At 28.8% G+C, this 18,719-nt stretch overlaps 1 protein-coding gene across 1 annotated transcript in view; it reads right to left on the bottom strand.

The window, feature by feature from the left end:
• The window catches only part of LOC140436702 (uncharacterized), a 59,506-nt gene extending 46,518 nt beyond the window's left edge, over positions 1-12,988 (bottom strand). The window contains exon 1 of the mRNA XM_072525743.1: positions 12,668-12,988. Within this exon, the coding sequence (XP_072381844.1) occupies positions 12,668-12,747 (80 nt within the window). The 5' untranslated portion in view covers positions 12,748-12,988. The remainder of the gene's footprint in view (positions 1-12,667) is intronic.
• Between the last annotated feature and the right edge of the window lie 5,731 nt (positions 12,989-18,719).

Raw genomic sequence — 18,719 nt, 5'->3', positions numbered from 1 at the left:
TTAAAGTAGTTTCTATATTTATTTACTATCTTTTGTTTGTAAATCATCATTTTAGTAGAAATTTATTTATTTATTTTACCAATTTTTTGTACATTCGATAGTTCATAAATCCGCTGTTATTTAATATCTTTGTTGTAAATTATAATAACACTAAAAAGGTTTACATGTTCTATAATGGACTTTACTCGTCGCATAAGTGGACTAGTTCGTGACTCTACTTTCGTGACGCCCACCTTAGCATTTTACTACAGATAAACAGTAATAGAACGCCAGTGTAGAAGCATTTTTAAACATGTGATTTAAATTAAAACTCTTTTTGTAATACTAAAAATAACTAGAAATATTTAACATCACTTTTTTCAAAAATATCAGTATTAGAATCTAGAAACAACTACGGCTATTCAATATATATATATATATATATATATATATATATATATATATATATATATATATATATATATATATATATATATATATATATATATATATATATATATATATAAAATAAAGTTTTATTTTAAAGTTGCAGTCATTAATAGGGCAGGAAAGTAAAACTCTTTGTTCTCTAATCAAGCTTTCGCAAAATTTATTTGCTTCTTCAGGATATGCTAAAATATGGTATCAGTAAATACAACGAAATTAGAACTAAATAGCATTGTATAAAACTAGTAAAAAAACTTACAACATGAGGTTAATCCATTAAATTTTCAAATTTGCAAAACATTAAAACTTAACTTATTTTAAAAATTATACAGTTATGTAAGCACAATATTCCCATTTAATTTAATTTTGTAAAAATTAAATCTTACATAACTGTATAATTTTTAAAATAAGTTAAGTTTTAATGTTTTGCAAATTTGAAAATTTAATGGATTAACCTCATGTTGTAAGTTTTTTTACTAGTTTTATACAATGCTATTTAGTTCTAATTTCGTTGTATTTACTGATACCATATTTTAGCATATCCTGAAGAAGCAAATAAATTTTGCGAAAGCTTGATTAGAGAACAAAGAGTTTTACTTTCCTGCCCTATTAATGACTGCAACCTCAAAATAAAACTTTATTTTACATAACGTGTCAGTCAATAATACCTAACTACTTATATATATATATATATATATATATATATATATATATATATATGTATATATATATATATGTATATATATATATATATATATATATATATATATATATATATATATATATATATAATTGCTTAATTGCTATACACCCCAGCGTGAGGTTAAACCGCGAATGCTTTCTAGATCCTATTTCTTGGGTAGATCAGTGCCCTTTTGTTTATGTTTGTTAATGTTATCTTCTTGACAATATATCTCCATTTTTCCTGTCTCTAGTTTCTTCTCTCCATTTTCTGACTCCTGCCCTTTGAAGGTCTTCTTCAAAACTTCTTGCAGCCACTTTGATCTTGGTCTTTCCCTTACCTTTCTTCCTCCTGGATTCCATTCTATCATTGCGTATGTCACTGCTTCATCTCCTGCTCGCCAAATGTGACCTAACCATCTAACTCTACATTGCTTTATTTTAGTCACGATGTATTCCTTATGTTCTTCTTTAATCTCTGCATTTGTTCTGCTTCTATATTCATTTTGCTCTGTTCTGATAGGTCCCAGTATGGTTCACATAATTGTTCTCTCCGCTATTTTAAGTCTTCTTTTGTTTTTTGACCATCGTCATTGTTTCTCCTGCATATAATAATATTGGCCTAATTATGGTGTTATAAATGTTCATCTTAGTTTTCTTGGTCAGGGTTTTGCTTTTAGATAATATTTGGTTTGCAAATTAAGCTTTATTCGCTGCTTATGTTTGTTCTTTTATTTCGGACTTTCTCCGGTTTTGATTATTGTAACTCCTAGGTATTTGAAGTATTCTACTTCTTCAAACTCAGAACTTTCTATTTCGATTTTTTCTTTAGTTGGCTTTTTCGCTAATCTTAATATTTTCTTGGTTTAATCTTAGTCCCATTACCTCCCCTTTCTCTTTTATTTCTTTTAGCATTTCTTTCATTATTTTCCTATTCTTTGCAATAATAGCAATATCGTCTACATATGCGATTATTTGACCACCTCTTGTTCTTAGATTTCCTTTATTTATATTTCGTAGTACATATTCTAAGGCTAGATTAAATAGCGTTATTGATAAGGCATCTCCTTGTTTCATCCCTTTATTTATACTGAATTCCTCTGTCTCTCCTCTTTGTGTCTTTATGCTAATTTTTGCAGTTCTCGTTTTAGAGTTTATGTGGAATTTTAAATTTTTTAAGTGTTCCTTTCTTTTTAATTGAATCAAATGCCTGTTTGAAGTCTATGAATAACATTTCCAATTCTAATTTATATTCGTTTGCTTTTTCCATTATTTATTTTATTATGTGTATTGCATCTATTGTAGATCTTCCTTCTGTGAATCCACATTGGTACTGCCCCACTGTCTTCTTTGTGATCTTTGATAACCTCCTTTTTATTATTGATGTCCATATTTTATATGTTGTATTTAGTAACGTTATTCATCTATAATTTTCACAAATTTTTCGGTCTCCCTTTTTATGTATTGTAATGATCTGCCCTACCTCCCAGTCTCCTGGCATTTTCTCTTCTTTCCGTATATTTTTCAATAGTGCCAGTATTTTTATTTTCACAAGAAAGAAAAAGAAGAATTGTCTAGAAATCAATAAAAATATAAAACATGATATAACGAAAAAGATAGGAAGATATATAAGGTACTACAGAAAAGAAGAGCAAACAAATTGACTTATATAAATCATAAGAGAGCAACAATAATCAATTAAATCATCTTTAAATAATAGATATTGAACATTACACTTTTATATATAAGTCGCTTAATTCAAAATTAAACAAAAAACTTATTTCAAATTACACTTTTTTGTTTTTATGCACTTAATAGGATCGATAACAATAAAGCTTTTAATCTTAAGTTGATATAAAGAAGCGCTTCGTTTCCGTATAATCCATAGGATGTAAGAAACACTCAGTTGCCCTGTAATTGTGTTATAGCAAATGCAATTTTGAAAAAACTGTTAACATAATGGTGCTTTCTTTTCATTTATTTAAACTTTTATTTAATAAATAAGTTTAAACGAATTTAATACCGTTCTAATGTAATTGCATAATCAATTAAGTTCGTACAAATAACAGAGAATTCAGAAATATCGTAGTCGAGAAAATGCGTGAAATTCTTTTGTGATTTCTTAATTAATGGGGTTTCTTCTTTCCTAATTATTACTAAAGAAAAGGACATCAAATACTGCAGTCATTATTCGTAAATTTGATAGATCGAGCTAAAGAATATGACAGAGTTAATTTGGCGTATATATTTGTCTCCCTTCTTGTACTTTGTACCTATAATTTACTTAATATAATTCCTCTATTTTGTTTTTGGTAAATCTCTTCATTTTAGTTTGGAGACGTTTCTTTACAGTTGTTGTTTTGGTTTTTTCTCCTCGCCTATTTTTTTCTTTGTCTCCCACTTATATCTCCATCATTTTGTCTTTCTACAGTTCTTTGAGTTTTCTTAATTCAAATTGTTAATAGGTACATGAACACGTTCAGGCCTTTTATATCAGAATACAGATACATATATATTAAAGTGTTCTAGCAGAAATCTCTTTAAATTTATTAGTATGCCTTTGTAGTTATAATTTTATTCTTTATCAGAGGCATAAACTCTCTTATTGTGGTTGGTGTGGGACTCTATTTAAAATTTGCTTAGCATGTTTATTTTTAATTTAAACCCGGCTTTTTAACTAGCTACTCCATCCAAATTTGCCCATTTTTACAACGCATATTTGTTATTAACTGTCCAACATTCAGTGTCACACAGACGAAATCAGACGAAATTCACATAACTCCATCTTATTTAAATAATACAAAATAGACTGTGTGTTCGAACTAAGTAAAGCAGGCTGAAATATTTAACAATACCACGTATATTCTTCGAGAAACATAGTTCTGTAATTAAGTTTTATCTAAAAGGTATAAAAGATAATATAGGCTGTAGTTAATTTATACACCTTTCCTTATTTTTTAATACTTCAAGATCTTTCCCTACAGTAATAGTCTTAGTGTAAAAGGTCTACCATTCAATTGTCAAACTTTTTGTTTATTACATTATCCAAATTTCTACATATTCTTGACAATATGTTTTGTTAGTTATATCATTAATTTTAGTCCCGTTAATAGTCACATTTTTCTTATTTTATGAGTTGACAAGTTTATAACAGATTTTTGCATTGCTATTTCGGTATCATTTTTATGAGAATACTTGAATATCACTGTTTTATAAAATATTTAGAATCTTTTTTAACCGAACATAATATTTATAAGTTAAAATAAATACAATAAAAATTAAAAAGCAAATACGTTTTACATAAACTGTTAAATTAAGGTTATTTTTAAAGCAAAAAACACACAAACCAATCATCTCTTCAAATTCAGTCTATTATCCATACTCGTATTAATTTACAAAAAAATATGGACGTATTTCTTGTTAACGATCAGTCCCAAAAATATCCATTAATTTTTTAATTTATAAGTTTGACAGTAGGCTGTGATTAACCACAAACTTTTTGAACAGAAATATCTGAGCAATGGGATGGGCATTCATATTTAAATCTGAAATGACGGTCTTCGCAAGACTCTGAAAATTATTGGTTTTAGATATAATTCACCAGTTTCTTTTTATTAATTTTAAAATTATTCGAGGTGAATATAGAAAGTAAAGAAATAAGAGTAAATTTAACAAATTTGCTTAAAACAAGAGACAACCACTTGAAGCTAATAAATAAAAATCAATTTTCCTCAGTATCTCTTCCACTTGACTTTTGTAATGAAAACCGATACGTTTTTTGCTTACGCCATCTTTCAAGATCAGAAACTAAACCTGTGCACAACATTAAAATTTAATTAATCTAAAATATTTTATTTTATGGATTATTTTATAGTTTTACAGTTTTTTTGTACGTATTGTTGATAATTTTTTGGCTCCTAGTACATTTACAAAGGTCAGCTTTTATTCATACAAGGCCTTTTTTATTTTACTGTAAAAATATATGATTGTTGTGTATAATATTAAACAATCTTGGTGCATATATAATTAGTAAGAAAAATCAAATTATTTTCATATACAATACCGTATAAGTTTTCAGAAATGGCAGATTTACATTTAATTCTGGGTAAGTAAGGTCAGGGTAATTTGGTAATAGCATGTGAATACCACAGGAATAATACATTAGCAGCTGTAAGGCATTTTGTGATTAAGTATTGTAACGTTATAAATGTCACACGTTTGTTATTTTTCTTCGAATAATTATTGTATCTCAATTTTTTTTTGAATATATTTATTTGTTAACTTTCTCTTTTGTTTTACTAGTTTTCTTCTAAAAATTGTCAGCTTTCAACTCTTCGATCAGCAAAATACTTTGCATAATGTCTATAATAATTTTAATTTTCACTTGCTTTGATTATATACCCAATTCTGTTCTATGCTATAGACATATATAAAATGTTTAGGATCTCAAGTCCTTACAAACTTTATTTGTCCGTTGGTAACTCTTGACTTCTGTCATTTCAGCTTCGTTTCGATAGAAATGAAATGTTTTATAATATCTTTTGTAAATTTTTTATCTTCGAAATATATTTATATCGTTAAACCTCCTTTTGGGTAAGTTGATTTCTTTATATTTCATATTTTACCAGTATTAAGTCTTTTTTGATCATTCTTATTATAGCTGTCTTATAATGTTCCTCTTTTGTACATAACCTACACACAACATTTAATTTTCAACTTTATTAATCATTTATGCAGCTAGCATTTTTAATATAAATTAACTAGTTTATTTATTTATTATTATATTTATTTAATCTATGCAGTTTGCTACTTACTATATTAATAAATCTGGAGATCCTAGGCATATGATTATTTCTTTCCATTGGTCATTTACAGGAGACAGGAACTATCAAATGTTCCTCGCAAGATGTTTTGGAGAAGATACATAGAACATGAGATTATGAGATTAGTTTGTATCACGTAACAACTGTTCAAGAGCCTTTGAATGAACAAATTCTAAAAGAATGGGATTTTGCTATTGTTTCTTTACGGTTAAGAGCCAAAGCATGAATTTAATTTGATCAATAAAAACAAATGATTAAAAATGACAAAAATCCCGCATATTTAAGTGGAAGAAAACCTACATAGGGGTTTTCTTGTAACTTGTAAAAACTATGTAATAATTCAATTTTTGGAGAAGGAATGCAGCTCTTAATGGGACTAGTATTTCTTTTAACAAATATGTTCAATTGTAACAATTATTTTTAGTTTTAACCAAACGTATTACTAGATTACGTGTAAGAGATAAATATTGCAATTGTGCAAATTATGTGAATTTTTTACGTACCGCTCTAACGCAATACAATAACGAAGTTATGAAATATCTTTTGTGCAGTACCTTAATCTTAACTCTGTTGATTTTGTATCTGGAGTTTGATTAAAAACAGCACACGAATTAGATCAAATTATTAACGAATAATAATTGAGAAATATAATCAATAAATATGCAACTTGATTTCATCAGAAACCATTGATATTCCAAAATATTTGGTTTTTCAAAATAATTGAACAATGTATACTACACGCTTGTGAATAGATAAGATTCAACAGATGCGAATAACACGAAAATTATTTTTAATCTAATTTTGATTACTCATAAACTTAAAAATTAAAAAAATAATGGTGCAACAGTCATAATTTAATTGTAACGTACACCAAAATTTAAGGAAGATTACAGGATCCGAACTAATATAAAATTGTTGTAATATTCGATTTCAAATTGGTAAATTCAGCTGAACTTTGTGATTTTATTTTTAATTATGAAACTATTAAACCTGTCCTAACTACTACCCAATATGGGCCTCTTGTTTCTTGAAAATAAATACAATATGCAGAACAATTAATTACATTTTAATCACATTGTTTTTTCTTTCCATTCTCTATGTATCAGAGATAAAACACACTATCAAAAGATGTCATGAAATGAACTAAGTGTTACTATCCTGACCAAAAATTTTTAGAATGTATTGTCCATTTTATATTTGTGTTGTTAATGTTGAGTGTCAAAGTTTATTTTAAATAATCTCAACGACTAGTAAGTTGCACTGACAAATTGTGATATTTTGTAAACAATTACACATTTCTTGTCTATATTACAAGGTCTTGAAAAAGGAATTAAACAATTCCGAAAGCTTGACAAAAAGTCAAAAGAGTGTTTCTCTAACATCTCGGCCAACATTCTAACTGCAGCCCTAATAAACTGTTGGTTTTGTTTATAACGATAGTAACGAATATTCTGTATTTTTTTTTATATATATAAAATAGGTATAAAAGGTAGAAGATAACCGTAAATACTTATTTCAGACTATTTGATCGTCATCAGTACGGTGCGACCCAGTTAGAATAGGAGAACATTAACTTGGGAAGGGATATAATATATCCCTATATATATATATATATATATATATATATATATATATATATGTATATTATACACTATAGAATCAATGCGACCGATACAAACAACAATCAACACATCCGCGGATGAAGCTAGAGCTACCTGAGAAAAGCAATGTCAATAAGGAATTTGAACGTTTAAAACAAAAAGATGGTTACTCGCATTAATATTTCCTTATATATATATACACATATATATTATTTTTCAATTATCAGAAAAAAAGAACTTGTGAGAAACTCAAATTGAAAAGAAATAGAGCCGAGGTGACCCGAATAGTCAGTAAAATAGAAAAAAATCTCCGTCAAACGTGGTATAATTTATGCTTTATGACAGTTACGTATAAATAATATAATAGTATTGTGTTTTAATATTGAAAGCATAAAAAAATACAATCTTGCCAATTTTTGTTTAGGAAGAAACCGGTCTAGGAGAATCTCTAGAGTACTGAATAATATGATGTCAGTTGTGAAGAGAAAGCAATCACTCAAGAAAGAACATTTTCATAGTTTGGTAAAATAATATGCATTTAAAATTGAAAGGAACAGGACTCATACAAAATATGTTTTAAACTTAAAATAATAAAACTTACGCCCTAGGTTGTAACAGATTCTCGTATCATATTATCAAATTTTAATAATATAAATCTAGATAATAAAGTTAGTTATTAATTAGTTATTAATAAGACCTACTTATTTTTTAATAAAGCTGGAGAAGTGGTTCAAGCAATGTAGTAATGCATCACCTACCTACGAATGGCGAAAGAAGAAGAAGAAAAACGTAAACTTTTACATTGTAAATATACAATGTGTACAAAAAGTAACCTAACTTGGTGACATGTTAAATTCTGATGGGTTATGAAAAATAATTTTCAGTTTTTCAGTAAAAGTTATTTGTAAAGAAATCAAGTTTTATTTTATCTTAACAGGAATCATCAGGAAAACAAATCTCCATCGAAAGAAGCAACAATAAAATTAATTCAGTATGGACGCTATAGCGACATCTGATAATAAATCGCTAAAGTAGAAATCCGAAAATTTCTATTGACGAAACCAAAAATCAGACTTTTGCTTTAATTTGTGCCTTCTAAGAATTGCAAGGCAAAACAGACGATGCTAAAAGATGAAAGAGATATATGGAGATTCTAAAAATTGCATTCCACAACATATCTCCTCATCTAAACAACAATATTTGGCGAATTGGTCTCTAGTACTCATGAAGAATATATCGAAATAAAAGAAAGACAGTTAAGATTTGATTTCACGTATAATGTCTCTGTATATTTGCTTATACGTATTTTATCCTAACAGGAATCATCAGAGCGACTGGTACAGGAGCTCTAAACGTGAAAACAAACCTTCTTCGTCAAAATCAAGTTATCTGTAGAAGTAAATCAAAATTGTACTGGTTGATTGTACTGGTTGAACCATTACTTAAAATTAAATTATTGATATATTCTTTTAAATTTTAAATTTTGTTTTTCTCTTCCATTTTGTATGAAATCAAAAATATGATCTTCAAAAGGGATAGACTTTCTCTAATGATTTCATGAAGTTCAGTGCCTTTAAAATATATAATTATTATAAAAAATCTATGATAAAAATAATAGTCGTCAGTTTTTCTGTCATATACTTTTACCAATGCCAAATATTTTTATTCCTAATTTTTGTCCTTAGTTAAAATTTTATTTCAAACGAGTTTATGTTGCCTAAAAGATGGAGCTGAGTTTGATCTTAAAAAGAAAACAATTTTATGTTGACGTAGTTATTTTAACGTACCTTTTAAATTTCAATATATTTACTGGAGAGAAAAAAATATAAATTGTTTATGATGAAAGATCAGGGTGTGCTTATGGTAATGACGGGATGACTTAATTGTGTAAAAATACGTATCCAAATCGTAAGCAATTACAGAAACTGCAGTGTGAAAAATTATGAAACGCTTAGAAAAAGTGGTTTCAATTAAAAATTGCCTTAAGATTAATCGACCAAAGATTGCAACGAATAACGAAAAACCCATGGACGTTGTACAAACATTTTGGAAAATCCTTGCACGTCTATTCAAAAACATATACATTCATTCTAATATAAGGTTAGTGTGAAATTAGTTAAAAACATTCTCAAGAAAAATTTTTTCTTTATAAAATAATTCTGTTTCAAGAACGACCTGGTAAATATTTTGATGGTAAAACAAAATTTACTGGAACCAAAATGCAAAAGGTAGATATTCAGCCTCCATTATACAAATAAGACAGTTTATGTTAATCACTATGACAGCAGGTATTGGAATTATTATTTAATATAGTTATGCCAATACAATAAGTTGATGTCTGCACAGGTATTATCATCACTACTATTATAGGGTCTTGTTTTATAAGAACTTATAGTAGTTGCAAAATTAAGTAATTACTGCAATAAGGAATTTTGTTGGTAACAGTTTCCATTACATTTGGCTGGATATTAAAACATGTGGATAGTAAAAGGCTGTACGATTGAGTTCCACCAAGATCTCCTGATTTATCCCCATTACTTCATTTGCTTCATCATCTTTATGAATCAACAGTGCGAACGCAATGGAACTAGGGACAATACGAGCCTAATAGAATTTGAAAATACGGCTGCCAAAAAAATTATTATCAACAATAATTATGAAGTAAAATATGCACGTAATGTAAGAATCTTTAATAATATAAATGTTGTCAAACAAGAACAGGAAAGACAAAGAATTTAAAAAATATTAAAATAAAAAAAGCAAAAAGGGAAACAGGTCAAGATAGGTTTTAGAAAAATAACAATAGATGGAAAGATCTGAAAATGGAACACTAGCAAACAAACGCTAGTAAGTGCTTAAGTCAATTAAAAAAAAATCAGATGTCTTAAGGAATTCAATTCAAAGAAACAGGTAAATAACAAACAAGAAAAAAATTACCAGACAAAGTACAGACACAAACTTGTAATGTAAGAGAATACAATGAAGGAGTTCTACAACTAATTTTAAAAGAATCAAGTAAATATGCGGCCCCTATAGCGCTACAAGAAACAAAACAGAAAGAAAATCTCACAAATGAAGTAGGCCTTTTTAGTAGCTCCTTTTTAGAAGACAGATTTTTCACGGTGTCATTTTTACGTATGTCTTTTTATTAAAAAAAAATTAAAACGCAATTAAACATTTGTAGGCCTTTTTTACATGGCATTTGTATTTATAAGAATAAATATTTAAAAAAGTTTTGCAAGTATCGCAAATATACACAGCGAAGATAAAAAAGATGAACAAAAAGGCTGTTGTATAAAAATATAATAAAGTACATTAGTTTATTGCTAAAAAGAGATATAAAACTGATATTTGGTGACTTTAAAGCAAAGGTAGGCAGAGAGGAGCTATACAAACCAACTTACAGTTAACTTACAACAAAACTTACAGTTAATATGAAGTTACTAACGAAAATGGGTAAAGATTGAATAATTTGGTAAATATAGAAAGTCTATCAGTAGTAAGTACATAATACCAACATAAAAATATCCATGAAGGTATCTGGTTAGCACCAAGTAAAGAGTACCGGAAACCAATTAGATCATGTACTCATACAATAAGGGCATAAAAAAACGACAACAAGTTGTCGAAGCTGTAGAGCAGCGGACGTAATTAGTGATTTCTTTTTATAGCCAAAAAGAGGCAAAACGAGGCTTAAAGAAGACAAAGTTTAAACATACAAGATCTGCAAGAAATAGAAAAAAAAACAAAAATGTGTAAAAGAATTGGAAAAATTAATTTTTCTAATAAATGAAGGAAATATTTACGACATATGGCAACAAATGAAGGAGATAATAAAAGCGACATTCAGTAATGCACTATTAAGAAGAAATAAACATAAAAATAAAACAGAAGATGCTACAAACAGAAAAGGAAGAAGACAAAATAGAAAGACGGTGAGTAACACAAATATTTGGAGCAACAATGAGTAATTAGAGGAAAAAAATTGAAAATAGATACCAAATTTAAAGAAAAGAATAGTAAAATTCCATTCAAGAAATAAGAAGTACTGGCAAGAAGATGCAGAATTAAACACTTTTCTTATAAGATAAAAAAGGTGATCTGACTTCTGATGCGGACGAGAAGCTTGCCACATGAAAAGAACATTTCGTGAAAACGCTAAAAGAAACAGACATAAGGAGGACAAAAGAGAAATAACACTAACAAAAACAAAATTAAATATATTTTTTCCATTAGTCGAAGAAATAAGAACAGAATTTATAAAATTTAAAACCAAAAGAAATCGAGAAAGGAAAGAAAAAATTTAAAAACTTTTTTTAAGTGAACACGATTTACTTTACACGAACTTTACTTATTTTCCTGAATTATTATGCAGGGATTTCATGATATTTACTTAACTGTGTGTGTGTATGAACATCATACATCATAGTAATCGTTTAATAACCAAGCCACAGCGAATCGGGTAAATTTAATAAACATTAGTATATATATATATACATATATATATATATATATATATATATATATATATATATATATATATATATAAATATATATATATATAAATATATATATATATATATATACATATATATAAACTAATATATATACGTAACTAATAATACAGAATCAAAGGAACTTAAACGATTAATTACGGAAGCAATTGCATGTTTATATAACATCAAATTAAGGAAATGTGCTTATGCATTTGAACTCATTAAACGTCGATATATATATATATATATATATATATATATTTCACAATATTTCTTATCAAAAATTATCATTAACTGAATGATTGGTCTCTAAAATAGTGCGTATGTATTGAAACTAAATAACTGTTAAGATATAGATTCCTTTTTTTTTCAATCAACGAAATATTCACAAAGCACAATAAATTTACAAATTAACTGGAGATTGTCCAAAATTTTTATATCCTTTAGACTGGAAAATTTAAAAAAATGCATACTAGGAATAAAAATAATTTTTTCATAAACTACATAAAATAAAAGCAGCTCCACTATATCCAGTACAAAAATATATACTTATTTATTTGATACAATATTTTGTAAATTTTAAAGTATACTACCTTGCAAAAATTGTTTAATTATAAATGCAGTCAAATAATTGACTTACCTGTTGTTAGGTCTAGCCACCACGTGGTTAAAACCAAAAACCATGACCAGCACGGCAAAAACTGCTACCACTGACTTCATATCGTGAATAAAAAAATCAATATATTGGAATTAAAAAAAAATTGTAGACGCAAAAAATAAATTCTGTATCGACAAGCAACACCACTCTCAAAAACAAAGACAAAACTCGCTCGTTGTCACTGATAACTTTTGATACAGATTAACACTTTCTCACTGGCAGCTTTTTTGAATGATGAAACTGGCCCGCGCTTTCTTATTTTATATAAGCGGAGATATGGGGCAGCGCACACTCTGAGTTCGGAGCGGTAGGCTGGTTGGATGTAGTGCGGTGGATTAGGAGATTGCTTGAAAACCGAGTGTGGGACGGGCTTATGAAATTACTGATTCGGTTACAAAAGTAACTCGGGACGTCAAAAATGAAAAAAATTTGTTTTTTGCATCACCCTTCGGGAGTCTCGTCTTTGGTACAAATTGAAACGTTTCAAGTTCCATATTTCTACATTTAGTGTTTTCTGGTCATTAACCCTATACAGGAATCGTGATTTGATAAATTAAACTTTTCGTTTATTATTTTACATTTCAACTTTTCCGATATTGATTCTTTGTTGAAGCCCTTATTTTTTTCAAAGTAGTTAGTTATTCTATATATTTTTTGTGAGTTTGATGGTCTTGGCCAAACCAATTAGCCAGACATTTTGATATTATAAAACACACAAGTTTACAACTCTAAATTCTGTTTTTTCGTTTGACTTATACGTACAAACTATTTAAATAATTCACTGTTTCGGTTAATTTTATTTACATATTTACATTTTTTGTTTTAGTCATGATCTTTTTTAATACTACGCTAAAACATAAACACGATTCAACATCTCGGAGGTGTACAGCTTGCGTTTTTCCTTCTTATAAACAAATTATTTTTTTACTGTACTATACAATAATTACTTAAATCTAGGGGTTAGCATTCGAGGAGGACGTAGTGGGTTATCTTCTTTTCTACACTTACAGTTAGGTGACTCCGTGAGACTGAAACTGTACATATGAAGAGGGGTAAGAGCGTAATTACATTTCAATCTGTTTTTAACCCTTATGAAATGGCGATTTGATATGAAATCTTTTTATGGAAATTTCATGCTGTATTTGTTAGTAATTACTTCCATTTTTCGTGTTTCGATAATATGTTTGCCAGTTTTCTTTTTGTGGCCGTTTACCAATAATACCAGTGTCTGAAATGGATAGTAAGTTTAAAGAAGGTTCTTCGTCTATTTCTTGGGCGGATTTGGCTAGCCTGTGGCTATGGGTCATTTCGAATCGGTATATAGATTAGCTTTTGAGATTTTGTTCTGAAGCTTGTTTCTTGTGGCGTTTTAATATTACTTATCTTTAATAGACTACAAGTCCAAGGGTCATTTGACCAGCATGAATCACACAATAACAACTTTAAAAACTATGCCGTCAATTTTTCTCGGTACAGGTGCTACACAGGTACGATTAACTTACCACTCAAGGGGGGGAGGCATTTTGGTCAAACATATTTGTACACCATTTTTAACTTAGGTAGGTAATACAATAATAATGACCTGTGATCTAATGAAGTACAAATACATATATTGGTGCCAGTAGCATGGACAATCTTTAATTTTTTGATTTTCGGCAAATTTTGACCCCATTTTCTGCAATTTAATACAGTACGGCATTCATACACATAGTTTCGTTATTTAGATTAGTTTTTTTTGCTATGCCGTACATATCGGCTGGTACATGGGTGAGAAATCTAGGGCGCACTCCTCTATTATTAAGTAGTGCAAATGAGGTCATTTCAGCCAATATAAAACTCACTGATTTCAATTTAGTTGCATAAAATAATACATTTTTGGACATTCTGTACATTTTTCACGATACATGTGCTTAAAAAAGAAAAATTTATTTCTCTCATTATTACAATTATTACAACCAAAATTTCTATACGACATTGATATATTTTGTTAATATTGACATCAATTATCAAAAAGCCCTTCAAAAAAAAAGATTCTAAATAGCCTTAAAAGTATTATATTTTAGGTTGAGGCTGCTCCTGCAAACAAAATGTTTCTGATTCGGTTTCTTTGCGGATTCCTGTTCAAAAATGCCCCCTTTTAACAAATCAGAAGGGTGCCGGGCAACATTTTTGGGCAGAAATTTTTTAAACAATGTTTTTTAACAAATTCCAAAATTAACTGGTTTTTTGCCAGAGAAACATTTTGGTTAGGTTTGTTGGATATTTAAGAAAAAATGTGTCTTGCCATTTTTCTCTAAAGTTGAAGTTTTCAAGTTATAAAAAATTCAAAATCTCAAACTAACGAAAATACTTACCTTCGACGGGAAAATACAAGGCTGGAAAACACCAGTGCCTAAATTGAAGGGCAGTTTTTAATAGATCTTTTTGTTGTTGTTTTGTTCTTTTCATTAGCAAGAAATTTATCTTAAGGTTATTAATAATAATAAGTTTTGTGGGGGCGGAGAGAGTTGATAATAAATTATTAACAACATACGAATTATGTTAGAAAAATGATTAATTAATTTAAAATGATATGAATAGAAAAATATAAAATAGAAAACTAGGTCTAATGGTTTATTTTTATCGCATTCTTATGAGTAATCAAGATCCCGTCCAACAAGAGGTGCTGTAAAACCCAGAAAAATTAATGAAAATTATTTTTAGTAAAAATTATTCTTTGAAAAACCCTATATAAAATTGTTTTGATGTCATTTTATCGTAAAATGAATAAAAAAAGTAATAAGGCTCAAAAGATAATTTTTTAAAAAAATTTTAGTTATTTTGGTTAATAACTTTTTTATTTTTCATTTTACACTAAAAAGTAACAGATATATAGTCCGTCTAGAAAGTATCCGGAAAAAAGAAAGCAGAATTATAATTTTACGTTATTTATTTCTATCACTTAAAATACAAAATTTTAACAAATAATTCATCTCATTTACCTACTTATACAACCTCCATTTAAATCTAAACATTTAACTAAACGTCCAGGTACACTCAAAACTAGATCAAGGCCATAATTTTCGGTAATGATGTTCCAGGCCTGTAAAACTGACCGAATCAAACCTCCTTTATCTCGTGGCGCTGCTCGTTCCACTTCAATCTTCATCAGTCCCCATATGTTTTTAATGGGGCTAAGATCCGGAGATGCTGCTGGCCACGGAATTGTTGCCAATTCGTGTTCTTGCATCCCAGCTTGAGTATGCGCAGAAGTATAGCATCTTGCATTATCTTGTTGAAAACGCCTGGATATAAAACATGAGCCGTTTTAAGAAGAAAACCATTTAGGATGTCACAATATTTCGCACTATCAACAGTACCAATAACTATACAGAGAGGTGTACCACCACGCTGAGATATTACTCCCCAAACCACTATTTTAGTGGGAAATTTGGAAATTTGAAAGGTAACATTTTCTCTTGATAGGACTTTTAGATGATTTGCATATGTAGCCTTTTCAGTGACATGCAGACAGTTTCTGGGCACACTTTTATTCTTTGTTGATTTCCAAATCTGTTGGCTAATTTTCGAAACCCTAGCCGCGGATTTTGTCGTCCTAAAGCCACTAAAGCATTTGTTTCCGCGAATCTTACGCGGTCTTCCCAAAACTGGTCTATGTCTCATATCTATGCCATTTTTTATTCTCTTTATTGTCTCATACACTGCACTTTTTCCAAGTTCAGTCAATTGCACTAATTTTTAACGTTTCGGACACCCCTTTCTATATAAATATTGCACCACTTTTCTGTTTTCTACTTGCGACATTATTTCACAAATCTTAAGTCTGTTTACAAACAACAATATTTGACAGATGGTGTTGTCATGCGATTTTGTCCATAACCTACTATCGGCACAACCTACTTGATGCATTACTTTTGTCTTAAAATGTTACAAAAAGAAAATATATTAAAATTAGGAAAAATATAAAATTCCAGATACTTTCTAGACGGACTATATATATAAATTTGATACAAATAATTTGTAATAAAATGTTCTGTTAGGTTGCTAGTTTAGGAGATTCCGCGCGAAAATCCTTCGCACCTCTTCTTCCAAGATAGCGAGTATTCAAGAACTCGGTCAATTTCGAGCACTGTGAAATCCATTCCAATTAATGAAATTAAACAAATTTGTAGTAAAAATTATTCTTTAAGAAGCCTTCTATAATATTGCTCTGATATCATTTGTTAGTAAAATTATCACAAAAAAGTTATATTTTTATTTATTTATTTCAATGGTAGAACAAACTTCCTTTTGTCAACCATCTATAATAAAATACAAAAAAAAGTAAAAAGTGAAGATCATGTACAATAAACATCAAAACAACAACAAAGAAACAATTAAACAGTAAAAATGCGTACAATAAAACAGTATGTCAAATCACAAAGGTAAAAAATATCACATATTTAGATTAATTAGACTCTTTAGTTGCCTTTTGAAAATATTAATGTTTTGATAGAATGGATCCAATAAGAGGTCATTGCAAGAGCTGAGCATTTTCGACAGGGAAAATGACGAGCATATTCAATCCTATGAAAAGGAATATAAAAGAGTGCACTGTGTCGAGTTCTATGTATTGTGTTTAAGTACACATTGGCTAATAACGGGGGACAATTAATATCGTTGTTTAGAATTTTAAACAAAAACAACATATCAGCTCTCAACCTGCGGTTCTTCAGTGTAGCAATGTTAAATTGAGACATTGTTACAGAATAATCTATGAAATAATTTTCAATATTTCTCATATTAATATGTGCTTTAAAAGCTAAAAATCTTAGAAACTTCTGGTGAACGCACTCCAATCCATCAATGTAGACTTGATGAAATACCAGAGCGTACCAGAGAGCAATACAATAATTTGAATACAACAGGTGGAAGATCATGACTATTACAATAAATAAAACCAAGATTACGAAATCCTGTTTTCTTAATTTCAAGAAAATGGCTTCTAAATGTTAATGCTCAATCCAGTAATACACCCAAATCTTTAATCTTAGTAACTGAATCCAAGAGTACATCATTAAGAACATATCTATTAGCTATTAGATTATTCATATGACCAAATAAAATAAAAGAACGTTTAGTCGGATTAAAGCTTAAACCATTTTGCTTCAACCATAAACATATATTATTTACATTATTTTGCAAGAGATCTCTATCCGATTATTTATCATGCATACAAAGAAATAACTTAAGATCATCAGCAGATACCAAAAAGTGTGAGTTTTTGATAGCTTTACCAATATCGTTAATAAACGAGTTAAGAAACAAGGGACCACAATGAGACCCTTTTGGGACACCACATAGGGTCGCCAAAGCCAAATGCATAAAGTTTGTGGACCAAAAGGTTATGATTAACCGGGTCAGAGGCCTTTGAGTGAGTATAATAGGTGTAAATGCTGTCGACCTGAATTTTATTCTCAAATGCACTAAATGCAAGTATTGTTGGTAATTGACAAGGTTTGTTACTGTTGACTTCCCGTTAGAAAATCCATATTGTTCATCAATAATAATTAGGTTTCTGCAAGCCAAGGTGAGATTTATCAATACCAATTTATCAAACAGTTTCGGGATTGCTGACTGAATAGTTATAGCTCTTTAATTGTTAAGACACTCACGATAGCCAAATTTATAGATAGGTGTAAGAAAAATATGTTCCAATATTGTGGAAATACAGATAATGACAATAATAAATTGAAAATTTGTTGTAAAGGTTTATAAAGGAAAAAAATACAGTGCTGCAGTTATACCATCAGGCCCTGAAGAATATGTAGTTTTAAAACTCATAATCCCTTCAAAAACATCAGTCAGACTAAATTTCAGAATCTGGAAACCCAGACTATAGTCAAATTCAAAATTAGGTAAATTATACTCACTATCATTATATCAACGGTTAAATTAATGTGCGAAAAAAAGTAATAAATGATAAAAAAAATATTTTTGGATAGGGTAAAATTTCTTAAGCATTTTAAAAACTCTAGATGTTGTTTCTAAAAAA

This window comes from Diabrotica undecimpunctata, chromosome 3 (assembly GCF_040954645.1).
Source record: "Diabrotica undecimpunctata isolate CICGRU chromosome 3, icDiaUnde3, whole genome shotgun sequence".
NCBI lineage: Eukaryota > Metazoa > Arthropoda > Insecta > Coleoptera > Chrysomelidae > Diabrotica > Diabrotica undecimpunctata.
The sequence above is the reverse complement of the archived record's forward strand: the minus strand, read 5'-3'. Positions and strand labels throughout refer to the sequence as shown.